This window comes from Macaca thibetana, chromosome 7 (genome assembly GCF_024542745.1).
Source record: "Macaca thibetana thibetana isolate TM-01 chromosome 7, ASM2454274v1, whole genome shotgun sequence".
Lineage (NCBI taxonomy): Eukaryota > Metazoa > Chordata > Mammalia > Primates > Cercopithecidae > Macaca > Macaca thibetana.
Window position 1 is genome coordinate 49,096,014 of NC_065584.1, and position 24,763 is coordinate 49,120,776.

The 24,763-nt window shown below is 43.4% G+C and overlaps 1 protein-coding gene across 2 annotated transcripts; it reads right to left on the minus strand.

Annotated features, from left to right (window-relative positions):
* Window positions 1-8,314: 8,314 nt before the first annotated feature.
* On the minus strand, window positions 8,315-18,941 carry DACT1 (dishevelled binding antagonist of beta catenin 1). Of its 2 annotated transcripts, none has more exons than XM_050798065.1 (4): window positions 18,356-18,941; window positions 16,038-16,170; window positions 15,133-15,288; window positions 8,315-11,260 (listed from the first exon to the last, which is right to left on the minus strand). In XM_050798065.1, exons 1-4 carry the CDS (start codon window positions 18,698-18,700, stop codon window positions 9,492-9,494), a joined length of 2,403 nt encoding a protein of 800 aa, XP_050654022.1. In that variant the 5' UTR covers window positions 18,701-18,941; the 3' UTR covers window positions 8,315-9,491. The 2 variants fall into 2 exon arrangements, with proteins under 2 accessions (XP_050654022.1, XP_050654021.1); XM_050798064.1 differs by having other exon boundaries at window positions 8,315-11,371.
* Between the last annotated feature and the right edge of the window lie 5,822 nt (window positions 18,942-24,763).

Below are 24,763 nucleotides of genomic sequence, written 5' to 3' on the forward strand. Positions count from 1 at the left end.
TATGCATGCACAGGATAGACCCAAAGCAGCACAGCACAGACATATAATTTAATTAAAATTTAAACCAATGCCCACAGAAGATCATCAGAACTTAGTCACAGCCTAACTGCACTGATTGCCTCCTAAGGCAAAAACATCAACATTCTTCTAAGGATTATAAAAGGACTTAGAACCCATGCACTATAACATTGACAACGTTCAAGATGCAATCCAAAACTCCTTGACAACCAAAGAAAGAGGAAAATGTGACCAATTTTTTTTTTTTTTTTTGAGACAGAGTCTTGCTCTGTCACCCAGGCTGGAGTGCAATCGCACGATCTTGGCTCACTGCAAGTTCCACCTCCCGAGTTCACGCCATTCTCCTGCCTCAGCCTCCTGAGTAGATGGGACTACAGGCGCCCGCCACCACACCCAGCTAATTTTGTTTTTGTATTTTTAGTAGAGATGGGGTTTCACCATGTTATCCAGGCTGGTCTCGATCTCCTGACCTCGTGATCCACCTGCCTTGGCCTCCCAAAGTGCTGGGATTACAGGTGTGAGCCACCACACCCAGCCAAATGTGACCAATTCTTAAGGTAGAAACAATCAATACATGCCAACCCCAAAATAACCTCAATGTTGAAACTATCAAAGACTTTATAGGAGCTTTTATAACTATGTTCCATGAGGTAAGGGAAAATACATTTGAAGTGAATAAAAAGACAAAAATTCTTGGTACAGAAATAGAAACTATTAAAAAAAAAAAAAGGAACTGTTTGGAAACTTTAGGACTAAAAAATACAATATCTATAATTTAAAAAAACTCATTGGAGGCACTCAATAGCAGAAAGCAGAATGGAGATAACAAAGGAAAGATTAAATGAAGGTGAAGATAGATCAATAGAAATTATCCAAATTATAAGACCAGGCATGGTGGCTCACACCCGTAATCCTAGCACTTTGGGAGGCCAAGGCTGGCAGATCACTTGAGCTCAGGAGTTCAAGACCAACCTGTACCAGCTACTTGGGAGGCTGAGGTGGGAGGATCACTTAAGCCCAGGAGGTTGAGGCTGCAGTGAACCATGATCACGTCATTGCAATCAGCCTGAGTGGGACACTGTCTCAAAAAAAAAAAAAAAAACATGATCAAGACCTCCACATTAAAAACTACAAAACATTGCTGAAGAAAACTAGAGACCAGCCAGGCATGTTGGCTCATATCTGTAAAGCCAGCACTTTGGGAGGCCAAATCAGGAGGATCACTTAAGCCCAAGGGCTCAAGACAAGCTTGAGCAACTTAGACCTCATCTCTACTAAAAATCAAAAATAGTAGCCAGGCATAGTGACATGCCTGTAGTCCCGGCTACTTGGGAGGCTGAGGCAGGAGGATCACTTCAGCCCAGGAGATCTAGAAAAAGAACCAAATAAATGGAAAGGTATCACATACTTAAAATGAAAGACTCATCTTTAAGGTAGTAATACCTTTTTTTTTTTTTTTTTTTTGAGACAAGGTCTCACTCTCACCCAGGCTGGAATGCAGTGACACAATCACAGTTCACTGCAACCTTGAACTCCTGGGATCAAGTGATCCTCCCACCTCAGCCTCCAGAGTAGCTGGGACTACAGATGCACACCACCACACCCAGCTAATTTTTCTTTTTCTTTATAACAGAGTCGAGGTCTTACTATGTTGCCCAGGCTGGCAATATCCTCATAGTAATGCATGCTCTATGGGATACCAATACAAATATTAGCAGGCCTTTATTTTTTGTAGAAACTGACAACCTAATTCTAAAATGTATATGATAATGCAAAGGATCTAGAATAATCAAACAAAGTAAGAAAAAGGAGGAGTAGGAGGAAAAGGAGAAAGAGAAGAGCAAAATTATAAGACTTACCCTAACTGATTTCAATACTTACTACTATAAAGCTACAGAAATCAAGACAATTTGCTATTGGTGATATATAAACCAAAAATCATAGAACTTCTGAAAGCATAGCAGAAAATCTTTGCTAACTTGGATTAGGCAAAGGTTTCCTAGATAGGACACCAAAATAATAAACCATGTAAAAAGAAATAGAAAATTGGACTTGATCAAAATTAACTTTTGTTCTTCATGAGGCACCTTTAAGAAAGTAAAATGCAAGCCACAGACTGGGAGAAAATATTTGCAACATATATGCAAGGACTTTTTCCAGAGAACTTATAAAGGACTCTTATAGCTCAATAATAAGAAACCAAACAATCCAATTTTTTAAATGAACAAAATGTTAAATGGACACTTCAACAAAGAAGATACACAGACAACCAATAAGCATGTGAAAAGATGCTCATCATTAGGCATCAGGGAATTCAAGTGAAAGCCATAATTATATACCACTGATCATCCATTAGATTAGCTAAAAGTAAAAAGAATGAGCATGCCAAGTGCTGCCAGGGATATAGAGCAACTGAAACTCTCACAAACTGCTAGTAGAAACATAAAATGATAGAACCAGTTTGGAAGGTATTTTGTAGTTTCTCAAAAAGTTAAACACACACCTATGATAATACCCGGCATTCCACTCCAAAGTATTTATGCAAGAGAAACAAAGATGCCCGACCACACAAAGACCTTGCATGAATGTTCATCACAGCTTTATTTGTAACAATCCCAAACTGGAAATAACCCAAACATCCAACAAGAATGGATAAACGAATTGTTGTACATCCACAGAAAAGAACGTAACTCAGCAATTAAAAGGCATGAACCACTGATACGTGAAACAACATGAGTAGATCTAAAATATTATGCTGAATGACAATTCAGGAAAAAAGTATACACTGTTTATTCCAATTTATATAGAATTCTAGAAGAGACAAAGTAAGCTATAATGACAGAAAGCACAGCAGTAGTTCCCTAGGGAATGGAGTAAAAGAAGAGATGGATTACAAAGTTCTCAAGGAAACTATTGAGAATGATGGAAATGCTTGCTATATTGATTGTGATAGTTACATCAATATAGCAACTATCTATAGGTGTGTACATATGTGATAACTGATCAAGTTGTACACTTCAAATATGTGCATTTTATTGTACTTCAATTTAACATCAATAAAGTTGTACCAAAAAAGTGGAGGGAGGCGGGGCGTGGTGGCTCATGCCTGTAATCCCAGCACTTTAGGAGGCCAAGGCGGACGGATCACGAGGTCAAGAGATCAAGACCATCCTGGCCAACATGGTGAAACCCCATCTCTACTAAAAATACAAAAATTAGCTGGCCATGGTGGTGGGCGCCTGTAGTCCCAGCTACTTGGGAGGCTGAGGCAGGAGAATCGCTTGAATCCAGGAGGCAGAGGTTGCAATGAGCCGAGGTTGCGCCACTGCACTCCAGCCTGGGCGACAGAGTGAGACTCCGTCAAAAAAAAAAAACAGAAAGAGAAAGAAAAAAAACAAAGGAAGGAAGGAAGGAAGGGAGGGAGGGAGGGAGGGAGGGAGGGAAGAAAGAGAGAGAGATGGAAGGAAGGAAGGAAGGAAGGAAGGAAGGAAGGAAGGAAGGAAGGAAGGAAGGAAGGAAGGAAGGAAGGAAGGAAAGAAAAAGTGTGAGTGAAGGGAGGAGGGCCCAATTTATTGACAAAAGCAATGGGTGGCTCTATGGTTTCTGTTACCAGTCATACAGTGGAATAGAAAACCTGATATTTTCACCACTAAACATTTAGAAATGATTAATAAACTATTACAAACACCTCTTAAGTGTATACTTTGGGCTCCCCTTGACGAGTTTGGAGAGAGGTTGCTGGTCCCTTAAGCAAGGAGCCTTGGTTTTGATAGTCACTCAGGGACAAAAACTTGGCCCTTACAGGGTAGGATTCAGGAATGAGACTGTCCTATATTCCTGAGATCTCTGAAGGGCTACACCCTTAGTGAAATACTGGACTAGAAAAAAAATTCACTCGCTGGTCCAGGATGAAAATAAGGAAGCTAGGCTGAGCATGGTGGCTAACGCCTGTAATCCCAACACTTTGGAAGGCCCAGGTGGGTGACCACTTGAGACCAGGAGTTGGAGTCCAGCCTGAGCAACATAGCGAAACCCTGACCCTACTAAAAAGACAAAAAAGAGCGTGGTGGCATGTGCCTGTAGTTCCAGCTACTGGGGAGGCTGAGGTGGGAGGATCGCTTGAACTCAGGAGGTGAAGGTTGCAGTGAGCCGAGATCTCGCCACTGCACTCCAGGCTGGGCAACAGAATGAGACTCTGTCTCAAAAAAATAAAAAAAAAAAAAAAGAAGGAAGCTTATGGGCCTTGTTTGCCTCTGGGAACATGTAACCACAACCTATCCCTCATATGCACTTAGGATTTGAATTTATACTACCTCTGTAGTCAGGCAAACCCACCACAGATAAATTAACTTAAAAAGTGGTCCAACTTAGAAATATCCCTGAGGCACCTGGCAGAAAAAACACAAAATTTCTCCGTATGACAAAATCCTTAACCAAGCCTCACCAGATTCCTTCAATAATACCTCACTAAAAGCGAGCTCAAAATACAAAATAACCAAATACATAAGAAAACCAGAAAGGCAATAATGTGTGTATAACAAATGTATAACATTTGGGTAGCGCTTTGTTGCTAAATATTAGAATGTTTCTAAGCAGGGCAATTTCATGTAACCTACAAAATCTGGTATCTTTTCCTCAGTGAGGAAATATTTGGAACCCCATTAAAAAGAATTGGGAATGATATTCTGCCATACAGGTCCAAGAAATGGAGGATGCAAGTTATAAAATAATAAACATAGCTTGAAACTTCATTTTGAAGAAAAACTATAGAGGTTATGTATTTGTATGTGCATATAACAGAGTATAGAAATGTATACACCAGGCCGGGCGCGGTGGCTCACGCCTGTAATCCCAGCACTTTGGGAGGCCGAGGCGGGCGGATCACAAGGTCAGGAGATCGAGACCACGGTGAAACCCCGTCTCTACTAAAAATACAAAAAAAAAAAAAATTAGCCGGGCGCTGTTGTGGGCGCCTGTAGTCCCAGCTACTCGGGAGGCTGAGGCAGGAGAATGGCGTGAACCCGGGAGGCGGAGCTTGCAGTGAGCCGAGATCGCGCCACTGCACTCCAGCCTGGGCGACAGAGCGAGACTCCGTCTCAAAAAAAAAAAAAAAAAAAAAAAAAAGAAATGTATACACCAAACTTATCAGAAAGTAGGATTTGGGGAGGATTGAGGGAGAATTTTAAAAATTTACATATTGTTCAGATACAGTTTTTTGCTTTTGACAATGAGCATTTGTAATTTTTTTAATAAAGGAAAACATTTTTAGGAGCTCTTTTGCTTGTAACAACAATAGCAACTATTTTGTCATTGAAAATAATGGACAAAACCCAGTTTTCTGAGTGCAATACAACTGCTAGCTACAGGAAAGTAAGCAATGGACTAGGAGGACAAACCCAAGATTCTTTGAAAATCCTGTTTTTCACATTTCTCTTAATTTGGCATTCTGTCACCTACAATGTAATTACTCAGAAGGTGGTTCTTAGAAAGTGTCCCCTTCCGAGAATAATGCTTATTGACAACAACTTGGAAATGATTCAAGAACTGACTATAGGTCACAATTGACTTACACAATAAACTTTATAGCTATGCCCCAAAGAGATCAGATCACAGCATTAGAAAAGATGGTGAGATCATCCCCTCACTTGTGGTTGGCTTAGATCTAGTCAAGTAATCAAAGAAATTCTGAATACTAAAAGACTAGTAACTCTACATTTTGAAGAATTGAGTTGAGATGCCTTTAAAAAAAAAAAAAAAAAAATGTCTTGCTAAAAGATGTGCCCATTATAAGTATGGAGAAATAATTTGCTATGTTCCAAAGATAAAAGCCTTGCTAGAGGTAAGAAATATATAAAGTATAGGAAAAAAAGGAACATTTCCAAGACAAAATTTAAAAAACGAATAGTAAGGGATTTTTGTTGCCTTAAAACTTAGCATCTGAAATTTAGCATTTGAAGAGTTAATTTTAATTGGATATATTTCATAATAAGTATCTGAATTATGAGAGGCTGAACTGATTCTATAGTTTCCTTTTAACAAAATTTATCCTCCCATTGGCCAAATTTGGGACATGTTGAACATCAAAAAGAAAAGAGACTGTAAAATGATTGCAAAACATCAGATAAATAAAACTCCATGTGTCCGTAGTGATATTCAAAGAGAAAAAGAAAAAATAAAGGCTCTTTTTTAAGAATGTCAACTAATAAAAGTAGAGGGAAAGATATTTAGAAAACTATCACTTTGCATCCCCAAAGCAATCACTGATTCAAGCAAAGATCAGCCATGGCCAGGCACAGTGGCTCCCGCCTGTAATCCTAGCACTTTGGGAGGCCAAGACGGGCAGATCACCTGAGGTCAGGAGTTCAAGACCAGCCTGGCCAACATGGTGAAACCCCATCTCTACTAAAATACAAAAATTAGCTGGGTATGGTGGCGGTGCCTGTAATCCCAGCTACTCAGGAGGCTGAGGCAGCAGAATCGCTTGAACCCGGGAGATGGTGGTTGCAGTGAGCCGAGATCGCGCCACTGCAACTCCAGCCTGGGCGGCTAAACGAGACTCTGTCTCAAAAAAAAGAAAAAGAATCAGCCATGTAAGCTAAAGCCATTAAGTGGAATTTGTTGAGGGATAGGAGAGCCACAGTACCAAAGAATCCATCCCCAAGTACTATTTGCATAAGAAGACTTACTTTTATCATGAAGAAATCTATGTTCACCAACTTAATTAAGGTATCAAATAGTGGGGCAACCTGCTATTGTTTCTTGATGTGAAAGAGTAAGAGTATACAACATCATTAGAGAAATATTCTTGCCAAGAATGTTTAACCTGAATTCGATCAAGTCTCACCCAGTTTATAGGAAATAAAGGGCCCGGATTCTAAGACAACATAAGGAAACAACCAAATCCAACATGTCGGCCTTTCTACAAGAAAACTGTCCTTCCTCTTTAAAGAGCCAATTATCTGGCCGGGCGTGATGACTCACGCCCGTAATCCCAGCACTTTGGGAGACCGAGGCAGGCAGATCACTTGAGGCCAGGAGTTCAAGACCAGCCTGACCAACATGGTGAAAACTCATTTCTACAAAAAGTACAAACTAGCCGGTCATGCTGGCGCAGGCCTGTATTCCCAGGTATTCGTGAGGCAGAGGTGGAAGGATCACTTGAACTTGTGAGGCAGACATTGCAGTGAGCCAATATTGTGCCACTGCCCTCCAACCTGAGGGACAGATCCAGACTCCGTCTCAAAAATAAATAAATAGGTCGGGCGCGGTGTCTCACGCCTGTAATCCCAGCACTTTGGGAGGCCGAGGCGGGTGGATCACGAGGTAGGTCAGGAGTTCGAGACCAGCCTGACCAACATGGAGAAACTCTGTCTCTACTAAAAATACAAAAAAATTAGCCAGGCATGGTGGTGCACACCTGTAATCCCAGCTACTCAGGAGGCTGAGGCAGGAGAATCGCTTGAACCTGGGAGGTGGAGGCTGCAGTGAGCCAATATCAAGCCACTGCATTCCAGCCTGGGTGACAGAGTGAGATTCTGTCTCAAAAAATAAAAACCTAGTATCTTTTGTTTAACGTGGGGAGACTGTTCTAGACTAAAAAGAAACCTACAACCTACAACCAAATGCAATGCATGACATTGACTGAATCCTGCTTTGCAGGGGAGGTAGGAGGGCAGAAAGCCGCTATTAAAAGTTCTTGAAACACATTGGGAAATTTTCCATATAAAACTTTGATATTATGAATTACTACTGATTTTCCTTAAGTGCGATCATATTGTAGGTATACAGGAGAATCTCCTTGTTCTTGGGTAATGTATGCTTTTTAGAGATAAAATATCATACCTGAAATTTACTTTAAAATATTTTATCAGTGTGGGGTAGGGAGAGGGGAGGATTGCTATGATAGTATCTGTCTTTGATCTGAAAAATCAGTAATATAGTTAAACCTAATACATAAATACAGTTACAGCAAGCATGGCAAAATGCTGGCAACTGTTGAATCTAGGTGGCATAGAGTTGTTTATTATACTATCCTTTCAACTTTGCCATGTTTGAGATTTTTTGTAATAAAAAGTTGGGAGAGGGGATTATTTTCAGAAATATTTTCCTTAGATGGCACCTATAAAATGTATCCTAAATTTTAAAGTACCTTAACTAGAAGTTGTCTGCTTTCCTTCATTTGCTTGCTCATCGTCCATTCTAATACTAAAACCTATCTGTATTGCACATATTCTAATGCTAGAATAGGTCTAATATAAATCTCACAAATAACACCAATAACCAGCACAAGATTTATAGGTGTAAACATCTGGTTTTATACCGAAATAACAAACTTAACAGCAGTAAAACAAATCGTTTATTACTGCATATGTGTTATATTAAATTTACACAATGATATATAAAAACACATACTGTTTATATTATATAGTAATTTAACATCAACAGGAATATCAACACAAGTACTACTCATGCACAAAACATGCATATATTGGTATACAAAAAGCAATTTTACACAATACTGTTTACCAAAAATTTTTTCTTAAAAAACAGCCCTTCCACATAGGATCAGCGGTCCAATCTGGACTGGATTGCACTAATATGTTCAGGTCAATGCTTAGGTGGCATAGCGCTCAGTGAGCATTCTGGGATTGGAGTCATGCCCAAGGGTTACTTCATTAATAGTGAATGCCTCTGTGCCCAAGGACCCAAATTTTATCCCAAAAGTAAATCCTCCAAGGAATGAAAGGTTACATTGGCTACAAATTAGGGAGGGAAAAGGCGGCATCAAAATGTTGGATAAACGGCCCTAGAAGGGGTTATTAGGAACAGGGCCTAGGCACCAAGTGTGGCAAAAGTTTTTGTGAATCCTTTTAAGGTCCCTATCCAGGCTGCCATCTCTGGATTTAAGGTCTGGCCTCCAAGTCATGAGTCTAGTAAAAAAAACAGTTCTGAGAATAAAGCCGAATGGGCATACATCTGAGAAATGTAGACTACATAAAAAACTATAGAATACAATGACTGCCCCTCGTACCTACTTCACACTATTGTATGTGGTGCCCCTCAACAGGAAAAGCCTCATGGGAGACACTGCCCTGAAAACTCAAGGAGCAAATATAAATCCAAAAATTCCATCCACCTGACCTTGGGATCAAACGGTCTTATCCCAATAAAACTTGAACATCGAAACCTGTACCTTGCCGGATGCTCAGAAAGATTAAAATAAAAAACAGCTGGTACCACAAAACTCACTATCACCATTAAAACCTCAATATTTACTTCTAACTAGCAAAACATTCTTAACCTTCCATTAAAGGCACTAGCGTCCGTATGTGAAGATGAAACAATAATTTAACTTGGTTTTATCTTTTTAAAAAAGCATTCCATTAAAGTATTATACAAAAATGAAACCACCACCTTTTTTATTTTGGCAACTAGAAAAAAAAAAAAGACACTTTCTACACCAATGACGTCACTCAAACCGTCGTCATCAGTTTCAAAGAGCCAGACCGAAAGCGGAGGATCTTCTTCTTGAGGTTATGTGAGGCCTTAATTTTGACAAAGGTTTTTGCGTGGTGGTTGTGAAGGTCTGGCGCCGTTACCGTTTGAATGGGGAGAGTCTGGACAAACTGGGACCAAATCAAGCCACCGCTTTCTTCAGAGTCGCTGGTGGTTGTGCTCTCCCCCACGAACTCGCCCTCGCTCACACTCGACTCGCTGTCCCCGAAGCAGTTGGTGGTGTAATTGCTCTGCTCATCCTCACTGGTGTCCACCACGGTGGAGTGGAACAGGGACTCGCACTCCGCCGAGTATTCGGAGTCGCTAGCCACATAGGCGTAGGGACTGGCGTAGGGCAGCTGCACCGGCGCGGGGTACAGCCCCACATTCTCCCGGCGACCCCGCCGGGCCCTCCTCAGGGCCTCTTCATACGAAATCTCGGCCGAGGACTTCCACCGCCGGTAGTCAGTTCGCTTGTGCTTAGGTTTGGCCACTACCGCCTCCCGTCCGTGGCCGTGCGCCCTGCTCCCCGCCCTGTGGCCCCCGCCCGCGGGCCTGCCAGGAAGACCAGCCTCGGGCCCGCCCCCGCTCTTCCTCCCCTTGGAGGAGGCTTTCTTGAGTTTCTTATTTGTATCCAAGTCATCCGGGAAGCGACACTTTTTGCTCCCGGCCCGCGTTTTCTCCCTGACGGTGGGCAAGCCGTTCTCCAGCCCCTGGAGGGCTGGGCCGCGGTGCTTCAGGCTAGAGCTCTTCGCGACGCCCACGTTCCTGTGGCCCCGGTGGAGCCGGACACTGGGCTGCTGCCCCGGGATGAACTGGGCCTTGACCAGGTGCGCTTCCTCCAGGCTTTGGGAAGAAGAGCCCTCGCTCTTGAAATCCAAGGCAGGCCTCTCTTCCACCGGGAAAGCTGGAGACAGCAGGGGAGGAGCGGCCGGGGTGACGCCCTGCAGGCTGTTTTTCTGTGACATCTTTTTCAGAGGCTGGACAACTTTGTTCTCCTGCGGCGGGGCAGGGCCTATGCCGGGACTCTCTTTTGGAGAAGCCCCTGAGAGCTGAGCGTTTTCTTTAGGGGACTCCCCTGTCCCGATGGCGGGACACCGAGCATGTTCTTGGGAGGCTGGCTTGGCCGTTTTCGGCAGGTGCTTACTCTGAAGGTCGGAGGCAGCGCCTGAGGGGCAGCCCTCTGGCAGGGGCAACCTCTTGCTTTCGGCTTGTTCGGCCTTTGATTCTTTTGACCAGGGCTTCGGTGGGGAGAATGTCCCATTGTCCAGAGAAGGTATCCCGCCAGAGGGCAGACATGCCTGTTTCGAATTCTTAAGGTTCACACTGTTGCCCTGCGAGACACCGCCCGGGGCTCTGATACAAACGCTCCCGTTCCTCAGAAGCCCTTTCGTGGGGTCAGCGTTCACGCTGGTTCTTGGTTTGTTGGTCCTTACAGGGTGTGTTTTTTTCTGGACGAGGCTCAGAATGTAGCCATCCATTTTCTTGCTGGATGAAGGATGGGAAGCAGACCATAGACTGCTTGGGGACGGTAAAGAACTGTCTGTTTTGACGGCATTTAGCTCAGATCCACCGCAAATGTCATTGGCGTGGTTTCCAAGCCTGTCCTCTTCCCTCAGAGGGTTGCCCGTCAGACAAAGGAGAAACATTGGACTCTGCACGGCCACAGCATGAAGTGGACTGGGATACCGATACACATCATTCCCGTTTTTGGACACCAGATCACACTGGTACTTGGGATTCACATCTGCAATGACATCAAGGGAATTAAATTGTGGTGTGGAGAGGGAACGGCAAACTGCCCCTGAGGCCTGGTCTTCACAGTGGCCTTCTTTATATTCCAACAATCCTATGAGATCTGAAAAACATTTAAAGGTACACTCTGAAGAAATGAATTGGTCAGCACCAGCTTCACTCTTCGGCCAATTTTTATGAAAAATCCATGGGTAGAGAGAGCATGCCAAGGATTAAAAAACGCTGCCCTACCATTTGACATGTAATTACTGCTACTGGATGAGGGGGAAATATTTAACAAATGTTTTGACAGCAGATAATAAATCCTCTGAAGGAAAAATACTCAGCCATTAAGAATGTTTTCAAAGTGCTGCATCATAGAGGGAAAACACTTTAAAGTTTAGTGAAAATAATGATATAATACTAGAATATGATTATTTTACTATGATCACATGTATGCAAAGAAAAAACATCTGAGATGAAGCACACCAAGATTCTAGTAGTAGTATTTCAGTATGATGAGAAACAAGTGATATTTACTTTATTTTCTGTTTTCTGAATTTTCAATCGTAACTGTACTGCATTTACAACTGGGAAAAATAAAATGTTTTGAATCACGGTTTTTCTAGGCTGCTCTCCCCTCTGTGTTCTATTCCTGGCTTTCTTTAGGATAAACTGTACGTTCAGTAGGCTTTCTCCTCATTTTGTGTTTTTTAAAACCTAATTCTTAATGACATTCATTCAAATATAATTGTCAATTGAAAGGTGATGGAAACCAATCAAACTTAAGTAAAAACATCAGATTTAAATAATAATTGCCTTATATTTTCAATAGTGATGCTAAAAAAATAAAACAGGGGCCAGGTATGATGGCTTATGCCTGCAATCCTGACTCTGGAAGGCTGAGGCCAGAGGATCGCTTAGGCCCAGGAGTCCAAGACCAGCCTGGACAACATAGTGAGACCCCATCTCTCTAAAAACAAATTTCAATTTAAAACTTTTTTTTAATATGATAAAGAATTCTTGATTTAAGATTTTAAAAGATTGAGTGGTAATATTAATGGATAAATTTCCCCATCTTGAAAATGTAGATGCCAAAGTACAACAAAATCAAGCTTGCTGTCTTAAATGATTTTGATCTCTTAAGTTGGCGAATATTATAAATAACAAATCCTTTTAATGACCTTCAGTTATCAGAGAAAATTAAAATTGAGTTTATCAGTAATAATTTGTCCTCCATTATATTTATTCATTCAAATACTGAGAATCTACATGTGCCTGATTCTATGTTGAGAAAGCTCCATGAACTTCAATGATAATTAGCAGTCTGAGGGAAAAAATAGTCTAGACCCAGAGATGATATGTAAAGAAAATATAATAAAACAAAAGTGCCATGTCCCCACCCACATGACCCTCCCCTCAATAAATAGCTTTTTCTAAAAGGAAACATCTAGCTAACATCCTTCCCTATCCTTCCTCCCCCAGCAACCTAAGCCCTATCTCTGCCTTACTTAAAGCCACACTGACAAACACTTCACTATTCATCCCTTTTCCCTCTTTAGAATTGAACAAAACAGATATCCCAGCCCCCAAGGCCTTGTGCAACTGTCTCAATTATGTGAGGATGTGGCATTTGGAAGAGCACAGGTCTGTCTTGAAGGAAAACCTAAACCAAAGTGCCTTTAATGGGTTTATAAAGTTTCCCTCTGAAACCAGATCTGTGGAATGAAGGGGAGTAATTACCAATGAACTTGAGGCCCAGACCCTCTAGATAACACAGTTCTGTGCTTCCCCAAATGATTGCTGCTGACAACACACAGATACGAAGACACCAGCCAATTAGCTCCCTCAGCTGCTTAGTGTTGTCTGCCTTGCCCGGACTCAAAAATTCAGGCTTATACCCAAGTGGAGAACACAGACAAACCAGGAGAGTGATGACTTGTGCCAGCACCCAGAGCAATTCTAATCTTCATATTTTCTCTTATAAGAATTCACAATATAACAGGACTAAGGAAGAAGTCTTGAGTTCCAGCAGCAACCCTGCCATTCAGCAGATGGAGAACCTCTGACAAATGGCTTATAAGCCAAAATTCCTCTTCTGTTAGATGAGAAGTTTGAAAACAACAATTTCTGAATTCCCTTGGGATGATGGAAAACCATGGACCTGGCAGTTAGGCCTGAGCTTAACTTCTGCCTCTGCCACTCACTATCTATAGAGCCTTAAATAACATATCTAACCTTACTAGGCCTCATTTTTTTAATACATAAAATGGAGCTGGCCGGGCGCGGTGGCTCAAGCCTGTAATCCCAGCACTTTGGGAGGCCGAGACGGGCGGATCACAAGGTCAGGAGATCGAGACCAGCCTGGCTAAATACGGTGAAACCCCGTCTCTACTAAAAAATACAAAAAACTAGCCGGGTGAGGTGGCAGGCGCCTGTAGTCCCAGCTACTCGGGAGGCTGAGGCAGGAGAATGGCATAGACCCGGGAGGCGGAGCTTGCAGTGAGCTGAGATGCGGCCACTGCACTCCAGCCTGGGCGACAGAGCGAGACTCCGTCTCAAAAAAAAAAAAAAAAAAAAAAAAAAAAAAAATGGAGCTAACAAGACCTGTACTGTGCAGAACTACTGGGAGGATTCAGTGGAGATAAATGTATACAGAGCATCCAGCACAGTGTGTGACACATACTGGAAATGCAGAAACTCTTCTAGTATAATAGCATAATTCCTTCTGGGGGTCATTGCAAAAATATCCCAAAATAAGGAATAATGGCATGTGGGCACCCACTTACTAAAAGAAAAAACAAGCTGCCATCATGCAGAATATTTTGGAGAACATGAAGGGGCCACTGCATCCTGAAGTGCCAACCAGTTTTTGGCCAGGCTGATGGACATATTTAACTTAATGTGAGTGTTAGATTGATTGATTGAGATGGTGCCTCACTCTGTTGCCCAGGTTGGAGTGCAATGGCAAGATCTCGGCTCACTGCAACCTCCGCCTCCAGGGTTCAAGCGATTCTACTGCCTCAGCCTCTCAAGTAGCTGGGATTACAGGCACATGCTGCCACACCCAGCTGATTTTTGTATTTTTAGTAGAGAAGGTGTTTCACCACGTTGCACAGGCTGGTTTTTTTTTTTTTTGAGCCTGAGTCTCTCTCCGTCGCCCAGGCTGGAGTGCAGTGGCACGATCTTGGCTCACTGCAACCTCCACCTCCTGGGTTCAAGCAATTCTCCTCCCTCAGCCTCCCAAGTAGCTGGGACTATAGGCGTGTGCCGCCATGCCTGGCTAATTTTTGTATTTTTAGTGGAGATGGGGTTTTACCATGTTGGCCAGGCTGGTCTTGAACTCCTGACCTCAAGTGATCCACCCACCTCGGCCTCCCAAAATGCTAGGATTATAGGGGTGAGCCACTGTGCCAGGCCAACCCAGGCTGGTCTTGAACTCCTGACCTCAGGTGATCCAACCGCCTTAGCCTCCCAAAGTGCTGGGATTACAGGTGTGAGCCACTGTACCCGGCTGAGTTTTAGCTTTAAATAATTAAAAGAAGAAAACAGTTCCAGAATGAAAGAAAATACAGACAAGTTAACCTAACAGCAAAGGCTCGGAAACAGAGCTCAATACCTACAATATTGGGACAGGATTTCTAGAGATAAACTGTCTTGCTGCTATCAGAATATATAACCAAGTAGCACCCAAAGGGTACTGGAATAGTTCTAGATACTCACCTAAATGAAACTATGAGTTCTAGCTTTAAGTATGGCACTAAATGCTGCAAATTGATGAACCTTCATTTTTCTACCAGTGAAAGGTGCTAGAGCCAAATAACCTTTTAAGGGCCCTTGACACCTTCCAATTAAAAAATTTCTATCAGTGCTAAAAATTCTTACCTGCAGATTTGGGGCAACCATCTGAGAGAGTCAAGGTCGCCTCCAAGGGGCTGCAAAAGCAGGTGCTGGAATGACAACTGGATAAACACTCACTGAACACCGAGTTAGAGGAATTGGAAAGGGATCCTGAAGCCCCATCACTCAGCTCATAAAACCCTACAAATAAAAACACCATTGGAATTAAGATCATGTCAAGGAATAATGCATATTCATGCTTAAAAGGAAAATGAATAATCATTTAGGGAAAGGAGATTTTTATTTGTTTGTTTTTTGGCCAGTTTTGGTTCATTGGACTTTAGTGTCCTAATCTTATGGTCTTATTTCAAACAATCCTTAGGAAAAGGCAAAGAGCCATAAGCAGGGGTACATTTCAGAGTTACTCTCACCCTCAAACTGACCTTACTCCTTGACCCCGCCTTTGAAGATGTCCAAGGAAAGAAACTTAGATCTGTCAAGCCTCATCTTTATCATGATTGTTTCAGAAAAATAATAAGAGAAAAATCTATTTAAGGAGCCAATGGTTTAAAAGAAAAAAAAAAAAAAAAAAAACTTTTGAAGTGGTCTCAGGAAGTTGAAGTGTGACTAATTTTCTAGCCCAGTTCTGACTTACTCAAGTTTCAAAGGAGGGCAGCTCTTGCAGAAATTTGAATAGCTTTTATTTTTAAACTCGGGGGGACTCCAGTCACATCGATCTCATTACCAAAAATTTTGTTGTCTGAGTTTATTTCCCTCTTATTCCAATGAAACTGAATGGCAGGCTGCTTTTTTTTAATTTTATTTTTTATCCTCTCTCTGTGCACTGGAAACAAACTCCATTGCCATTTGCAGGTCTGGGAATGTTAACCACAAGGGGCTGAGATATAACTCAAGAGTGCAGAATTCTGTCCTTGTGCTCACTCACTCACCTGAGCTAGGCCGACTGTCTGTCTCCAGGTGCTCTTCAGATGTCTTTTCTACATCCAGTCTCAGGTCACTTATCTGCTTGTCAAGCTCTTGCAACTGATTCAACAAACCAGCATCTCTTCGCCTCAAACAATTCTGATTAGGAAGAAACAAAGGAAACATGAATATACAGGGGTGACGTAAGAACCAGAAAGTCAAGTCTAAGGATTCAAATTACCCATCTGAAGAGTTCACTAAAACTTAGAAAACCAAAATTTTACTGGATGACCTGAAGTAAAGAAAGACTTCGAGAATTCAAGAATATGTCCTATGTTTAATTCCACTTTCTCACATTTTGTGGTGATATAAAGTTTCTTCATAAAAACAAGGCTTTAGTTTCAACTAATATATGCAAACTGACTTTTTATAGGTAGGGACAAGAAAAACGGACTGAGACTTTAAATCATCTGGTGTATAACCAGTCTTTTAAAAAACAATACTTCACAGTAGACTCTTTAATTTGAAGTGAGAATAACAGATTTCCTATAATACGTTATAATCTTAGGTGAGATTTTCTGGCCAAATGTCTTGGCCTGCAGAGTTTTGTTTTCTATTAGTTGCTGTGTGGGGTTTAATCAGTCTTAGGGCCTTTGAAAGTGAGAAACTAATACTAATAGCCAGTGCCAAGTATAATGTGAGCTGGCAGAATCCAAAACCCTCATGGGAAGGCCCATCGAGATTTGAACGCCTCTGGGTTTCCAAAGGTGACAGATGGATTGTGCTAACTCACACTGCCACCTAGTGCTTCCTATTGCTGGAAAAACGGGAGAACTCAAAAAGCATCTGGTTCAAATCATGAATGCCAAGTCTACAAATGAAAATAGTACCATAAACACTGACTGGACTGGAATTCTCTTGACATACGGCTTTGCTCCCCTCAAGCGGACAATAGGAATGCACAATTACAATCCTGAGATTCGTGCAGACAAAAAGATGCAATTGCACAAGACAATAAAATGTAAAAGTCACCAGCCATAACCAGTGAGAACTGGCTCAAATCAGTGTTACACAGGAATCAGGTCTGTGACCAAAGCAGCATAGTAAAATACCAAAACAGAGATATTACACAAACCACAGTGTACATCCTTACAACACACATGCATATGAATATCTATGCCTCTTGTCTTTTGACTTAAAAAGCTTGGAGACATAAACCATATGTTTGTTTGCTACAACTAATTTCTTCAGGAAAAATGAACCTATCAAGTAAAAGCATTTGGGTGCTTAAAAAAAACACACACAGAGAGAGAAAAGAAATGATCTGAAAAGAGATAATAGACGAAAACATATGACAACCGCACAGCATCACCACTTTATTGTGGGAGGGCCACTACCCGGCATGTGTCTAGTTTGGATAGTATCACTTGGTCAGGTGAGGGCGTTTGCTGTTTCCAAAACTACATTTTAAGGTCAATGAAAACAAAGCTGCCGCCATTATTCTGAGGCGGGGTCAAAAGCTGTTCATCAATACATTAAGCTACAAAGTTCTTTTTCTTCCCCACTAATGAAGACTGCATAGAATGACTGAGACAAATCCAGTAAGATAAATGCTCCCCGAGAGCAGGTTCTCTTTTCTCCCACCTCCACCACCAATCACAGCTGGCAGAACGTATAAAATATGAGAGGAGGGGACACAGTCTCCAGCCAAATTTCCATCATTTCCATCTAGTTTGAGCTGCCTTATACAAAGGGCTTCTATTTGAAATTAAGCACCAGCCTGGGTGAAAGCTGGCATGCTGGGGAGAGCTCTCGGAGAGGCACGGCTCCCTACAGGCGCTCCAGTGTAATCGTAAAACTCGGCCTTGGACAGTTAAGCACGCCACAAACCCCCTCCTTGGCTTTTGGCCCCTCTCGGCGGGAGGAGATGAAGCCAAGAAAACCTCCAAATAAAATGGTATTTTAAGTGGGAGTTTGCAAACCTCTGGGGAGGGGGCATATACTCATCTAACTAAGGAGACCGAAGGTCAGAACTAGGCGACTCCAAGAATCCCGAAGGCAGAGGAGGAGGGAAGAGCGGCCACCCCCTTCCCGCAATCCGCGCGAGGTCGCCAGACACAAAGCGGGCACACGCCTGAAACGCGTGGGCGTCGGCAGCCCACGCGCCGCAGGCACTCAGAAACGAGATCAGGGAGGTATGGGGCGGGCGGGGGCGTCCCGGGGGCGTCCCATAACAGCGAGCATCTCCCCAGCCAGAGTTAACCTCGCGCCCGCCCCAGGTCACCTGCCCGACCTCCAGCCCCGGGGCAGGGACAGCCGTGCTCCACCTTTGGGCATGACCTACCAATTGCTTTCGTAGTAGCAAGATGTTCTCCTCCAAGAACTTCTCTTCCAGGCGGCTGCGCTGCGCCGCCTCCCCCAGTAGCTCCCCGGCGCGGGGCGCAGCGGCCCCCGCACTCCCAGCGCCGCGCACGGCGCCCCGGACCAGCAGCTCCTGGCGCTGGCGAAGGTACTCCAACTCCGCCAGCCCGGCCAGCGTGGCCTCCTGCCGCTCCCGGGTGCGCTGCCGCTCGGTGTCCGCCTCGCCCTTCTCCCGCCAGCGCCCCTCGGGCTCCGCCGTGCGCTGCTCGCCTCGGGCCGGCGCCGGAGGCTCCAGCTCCTTCGCCGTCCCGGCCGGACTCGGCTTCATGGCCCCCAATCCGGCAACGAGCGCCGTCACCGCAGCCGGGCCGCCCAGGCGGAGAAGTAGGGCGCTAGGGCTGCGGCCGCGGGTGGGCTCATGCCGCCCCGCGGCGGGGCGCGGCGCTGGCGGGGGCGGCGGCCAGAAGCCCTCGGGTCCTGCGCGCGGCAGCCGGCTGCTGCCGTCCCGGCCCGGGCGGCGCCGTCCGCTGTCGCCGCGCGTCCCTCGCCGCGGCCCGGCAGCTGATAACGCCCTGCCCGGCGCTACGTCACGCGCGGCGGCCCTGCAAACCCCCGCCTGGCTCCCGCCTCCCCGCGCGGCCCCCCGGCTGCGACGCTCGCGCCCCCAGGCTTCCCCTCTTCTGTCAGGCGCGCCGCCCGGCCCTCAAAGCCGCCTCCTCCTCGCTCGCCCCTCCCCGCCTCCTCCCCCGCTCTCCTCGCGGGCCTCCTCGCCCCCTTTTCGGGTTTACTGCACCCGATTTTGCCCTCGCTCCTCATTGGCTCTTTCCCGTCGCCCAAAGCTCGGGGCGAGCGCCTGGAGCCCCAGCATCCTGTTACAGTCGGCCGCGCAGGCAGGGGCCGCGACGGGACGCGGCAGTTGGGCTCTCCGGAGAACTTTCTGAAACTCGACCAAGTTGCAGCACAGTCTTAACCCTTTCCCCACATGGCCACTCCTCATTTCCACTCACACCGAGTTAGGTTTCTTTCACTTCCCAGGCAAGGTATTGCGAGTGTATTCACAGACACTGTGGGGTTGGTTCCTTAACTCCACTTTGTAAAGGCAGAGCATAATGCAATGTTGTTCTAAAACTGTTAAGTTTTGTTGTCGTTTTAATTTTTTAACGTCAGTCTTAACGATGGACGGCATTTAAAATTAGGCAGGAGGATGTCGCTGTATAGCGAGAGGTTGCATCGATTCTTTTACAAGCTTACGATTTGAGTGCGCGCGCGTGCGCGCTTTGGTTTTTTGTTTGAGCTTTTATTATTACTTAGTCTGCGTTTACAATAAGAGCTCTGACTCAGAAATCAGACTGTCTGGATTTGTATCCCAGTTTCACCCGTAAATAGCTGTGCGGGCAACTTATTCCCTTCTGTGTGTACGCTCCCCCCACTGTAAAAGGGGGCAGCTGCTATGGGAACCTGCTGTTGAAGAATTGTAATAATATGCAGCATATGATATATATTGTGCGGGCTGTGCCCTTACAGCGTGGCTAGCACATAGATAATAAGGGTGATATGAGTTGTAGCTTTTCTCCAGAGGGATTTGTAAGTCTTCCCTCTTGATGTATCATGTGTTGGTCATCTCTGCTTGGAACACACTACTCCAGATCCCTATCCCACTGAAATTTCCGGTGGGATAGGGGTCTGGAAATGCCACTAGCTGGCTTATCTGAGGAAAAGCACCACATATATCTTCAAAAGCATCCAAGAACCTCGGAAATTCAATCCAGCAAGTCACATTTGCTGAAGTTCAGGCAAAGTGTTGTGTGAAGGAGTGCATCCTATACCATTTTTTTAAACACTTGCACTTTTGCTCATCTGCTAACCCTTGCTAGGAATTCCTCTTCTTTCCTCCCCTCTCTGTGTGGTCTAACCACCCTTCCAACCTTTGAGTTCCAGTTAACTATATGAATATCTGATTCTGATCCCATGCTACCTGTGTGGTTATTTATCTGGCTGTGCACACACTTATATATGGGTGTTTATGTGTATCTCTTCTCTCCATCTACATTAGGAAAGCTTCCTGAAGGCAGGGACTGTTTTAATACCCTCTTAGTATCACTGTATTCAGCACATTACCTTGCAAGCATTCACCTGACAATTGCCAGAGAGAGACTCGAGAATGTAGATTGGTTGTAAATTGTTTTTTCATTAACATACTTTTAAACTTAATAGTACCCATTTAATCTCTACTACAAATAGAATTAAGTCGACTTTTACCAAAAAACAAAAACAAAAGAACTCCCTTGCCACCTTTCACTTTCCTCCCCATTGCTGCCTCCCACAGACATGAAAGGAACTACAAACTTGATTCATAATTAACAAGGTTGTATATTCTAAAAATGGAATTATGGTCAGGTGTTCACAAGCATACAAAATCGATTCTCTTCAGGTTATCTATTCTTTATGCCTACTGTTGCCAAACACTACTTTATAATATAGGAACTAATTTTCCTCCCTCATTTTAGTAAGGCATGAAAGGGTGATGACTTATCCTGCTTGCCAAATGCCACTCACCCATGTCCTCTGTCATTGTTTCATTCTGCTCATTTCTAAACACGCTGCTTGCTTTCTAGCTCTGAATTAGATTCCTCTGGCTGGGTGGAGTCTATTATTGTGGCCTGTGTTATGTCACACATCGACAACTATATATAGTTGAGGGAGAGAAAAAAGCTGAAACACATTTTTACACACTACTAATAAATCTTGTTAAGGCAGGCAGACAAGTCGCTATGTCTCCAAACCTCCCCACCCTTCCAACCCCCCTCCTCACCAAATGGCACTTTGAGCTGGCTCATTAGTCCAAAGCAAGCCATTTGCCATAACAGCTTGTATATCTCCATGAAAAAGTGTTCTCAGCAAGTTTAAATACTAAAACTAATGTATTCAGATGGTTCCGCCAATAAAATGGTCACAAATAGGAAAAAAGGTTATGCTTTCCAAAGTATCCATTACACATTAATAAATAATGCTGTTCATTCACATGCCAATTAAAACAAACTCGGGCTGTCAAATGAAGTTAGAAGTAAGGAGCTCAATGCTGTAATTGTTTTTCCAGGAAAACTCCCAATGTCATCAGATTAAGTGAGACAGGCCGGGTTGCCCCTATTCTCTTTTTAAGCTAGCAGCCAAATTTTCTCCCCTCCAGTCTAGTTCCCTGGATTTTCTTTCCTCTTTGATTCTTTGTTTTTCTTGCAGGTATTCCGGAAGCAGTTGAAAGTAATCGTCCACTGCTCCCTTCTGTTGCCAACAGAATCTCACTTCCCCCTACTGTTTTGATTTTTCTTTCCCTTTCTTTTTAAAGCAGGTGCTGGTACTTTTTCCTCCACTAGTGCTATTTTATTATCTCCTTTCTAATGTTGTTCAGCCCTAGTTGGTTCTTTTGCTTTCCCTGAACATGCCTATCTTCTCAGAAAAACTGTTAATTGACACTCAGAAAGTGTACCACTAAAGATGGGGTGGACCTGCTGCCTGGATGATCTGGAGTGTAAGATAAAGTTGCCAGCATGGAAAAGAGTCTTGGCTGAATATATTACAGTGGTGTAACATGCTTGAAGATCTTTCCTGGGCAGAGCCAGAACATGTCCCTCATATCATAGTCTGATGCTTTGCCCTTAGGCAGAACAGCTCCTAACAGCACCCCCACCAAAATCTGAGCATCATTCTACAAATGCCTTGTCCAGCGGTGAATATTCTATTGCAGCCAAGCAAAGTAAGGAGCATTAGTTGCACATTTAGCCATGAAGCAAAGCAACAAAATGATGCCTTGCCACTTTTATGGCCAAACAAACACAGATGATGTAATTGGGAAAAGCTGTCTCCGAATAGAAGGAAAAAAGTAAAGGGCAATCCTTTGAGTTGGAGTGATGACCACCATTCGAGGGTCTGGGATCAAAGCCCCAGCCAGACATCAAAGCCCATTTGGGTCTAATGCCAAAAAAGCCACAGTGAATTAAACTTCATATATAAACTAATTATAGCTTGACCCCACAATCGGGCTTCAGTGAGCACACAGGGAAAAGAAAGCAGACATTGAAACAAAAGATCAAGAAAAAAGAAGCTTGGTAGCAAAACAGGGCAACATCATGGCCCTGAAAATTTTAAACATCTTTTGAGGGCAGAAGGGAATAGGGGAATAGCAGAAGAAGCAGCAAATGTTTGACAATGCTGGTCTTGTTTGAAAGGCGATGAAACAACTCCTTCCATCCTCTCTGGTGCACAACCAAACACTACCAAAGAAACCATCCTAGAAGAAAAGGTTACCTTTTAGCTGTGTTTTAGTGCTGTTAAAGAGGTTTTTGTTGAAGAAGGCCAGGGTGATTCCATGAAGTTTGGTGGTAATTTCTTCAGGAAGCTCCGGCTTCCTTGTGCAGAGCACTGTGGATTCCAAAGATTCTAGAATGTCTGGAAGTGAGTTGCATTCCCCACCGTCGTAATCACTGATTAAGGTGATTAAGGCTCCACCAGCCTCAGACTTTAGTCCCTTAGCTCTGCCGTTTCTACCGGTCATCTTTACAGATGGAAAGTGCAGAGTTCCACGTGTGCAAATACCTAGAGCTACATACTGTGGTACTAACACAATGAAAGGATTTCATTTCAAAGCAAAATTTAAAAGTGTTTCAGAGACAAGTGGCTTTTTTTCCCAGACACGGTTTTACTCTGTCACATAGGCTGGAGTGCAGTGGCACGGATCTCAGATCACTGCAGCCATGACTTCCCGGGTTCAAGTGATCCTCCTTCCTCAGCCTCTCAAGTTGCTAGGACTACAGGCTAATTTTTATGTTTTTTGTAGAGATGGGATTTTGCCATGTTGGCCAGGCTGGCCTTGAACTCCTGAGCTCAGGCAGTCCACCTGCCTTGGCTTCCCAGAGTGCTAGGATTACACAAGTGGCTTCTTTAACCAATTGTATTAGGTGGATTTTGCTCTTACTCTGCTTTATTGGGACTACTTCTCCGATTATTTAAAAATTTTAATTTCAGGCCAGGTGCAGTGGCTCATGTCTGTAATCCCAGCACTTTGGGAGGCTGAGGGGGGCAGATGACTTGAGTCTGGAAGTTCAGGACCAGGCTAGCCAACATGGCAAAACCCCAACTCTACTAAAAAATATAAAAATTACCCGGGCGTGGTGGTGGGTGCCTGTGATCCCAACTACAGAGGAGGCTGAGGCAGGAGAATTGCTTGAACCTGGGAGGTGGAGGTTGCAGTGAGCCGAAATCGTGCCACTGCACTCCAGCCTGGGTGACAAAGTAAGACTCTGTCTCAAAAAAAAAAAAAAAAAAAAAAAAATTTAATTTCACAAACTGGCAAACAATTGCATATATGATTTCATAATTCATAGAATCTTTTCAATCACATTTTTGTATATAGACATTAGTGCTTTCTTACAACAATGTCTAAATTTATAACCTGAATACTTAATAACTGAAATATTAATTTTTTTAAAAAAGGCATTTTCCTGGGATAAAAACACGTATGTACCATCATAATTACACTGCACCTCTTTGAATATTCACTCACAGATATTTATTGAGTACCTAATATATATACCAGGCACTGGGGATACAGTGGGTGAACAAGTCAGATATAGTCCCTATGTTCACGGAGCTTATGGTCTAGAAAGTAAACTGGTACAAATTATATAACCACATACATAAGTGTGTATGTGTGCATTTACAAATTGTGAAACTATCACAATTTGCAAAATAATATTTTAAAAGCAGATATATTCAATGATTATATCCAAAAAGTCATACTCAAATGAAATCACAAAAATATATTACTGACCTTTATAATCCTTAAGTTTTTTCCGGGGAAGGAGAGCTTATATTTTATTTTGTATTATCTTATTTTTAAAAATACTACTTCTTAAAGCCACATTTGAAATTTCTTTAGGAAGATACTTGCTGTATAGCAAAACGGTTCAATATTTCATCTAAATATCTTCCACTGAAAGGGAGTCACAAGTACATGTAAATAAGGTTTAAGATAACTTACTACCACACTGATCTAGCACTACCTTTTCCTCAGAATAATCCCAGAAAGGCGAAAGAGAAAGCGTCACTCCAACCCACTGTACTATGAGCAATTTCCAGTATGGTTTTCTGATCGTTTCTACATAGCATACAGAAATGATCAATAAGGTGACATTTTGAGGAAGAGCCCTAGATTATTAACATGAAAGTGGAGGATTCTGATTTAGGATATAGATATTTGGTCCAACTTTTCCATCTCCTTTGCTCCTGTGAACCAGCCTCTCTGAGGCCAGGCAAGAACTCTAAACAAGCTCTCATACTGATTTCCTGGCCGGTGTTTGCCTCCAAGACCCGCACAGCCTCTTTAATTAAGACCCCT

What these genes read in the sequence shown, in the direction of transcription:
- DACT1 (XM_050798064.1), bottom strand. Translation starts at nt 18,700, where the DNA reads ATGAAGCCGAGTCCGGCCGGGACGGCGAAGGAGCTGGAGCCTCCGGCG. An exon ending in TGCTACTACGAAAGCAATTG is followed by an intron (nt 16,171 to 18,355) that starts GTAGGTCATGCC and finishes CTTCCTAATCAG; the next exon opens with AATTGTTTGAGGCGAAGAGA. An exon ending in TGGTTGCCCCAAATCTGCAG is followed by an intron (nt 11,372 to 15,132) that starts GTAAGAATTTTT and finishes AATGTTTTTCAG; the next exon opens with ATCTCATAGGATTGTTGGAA.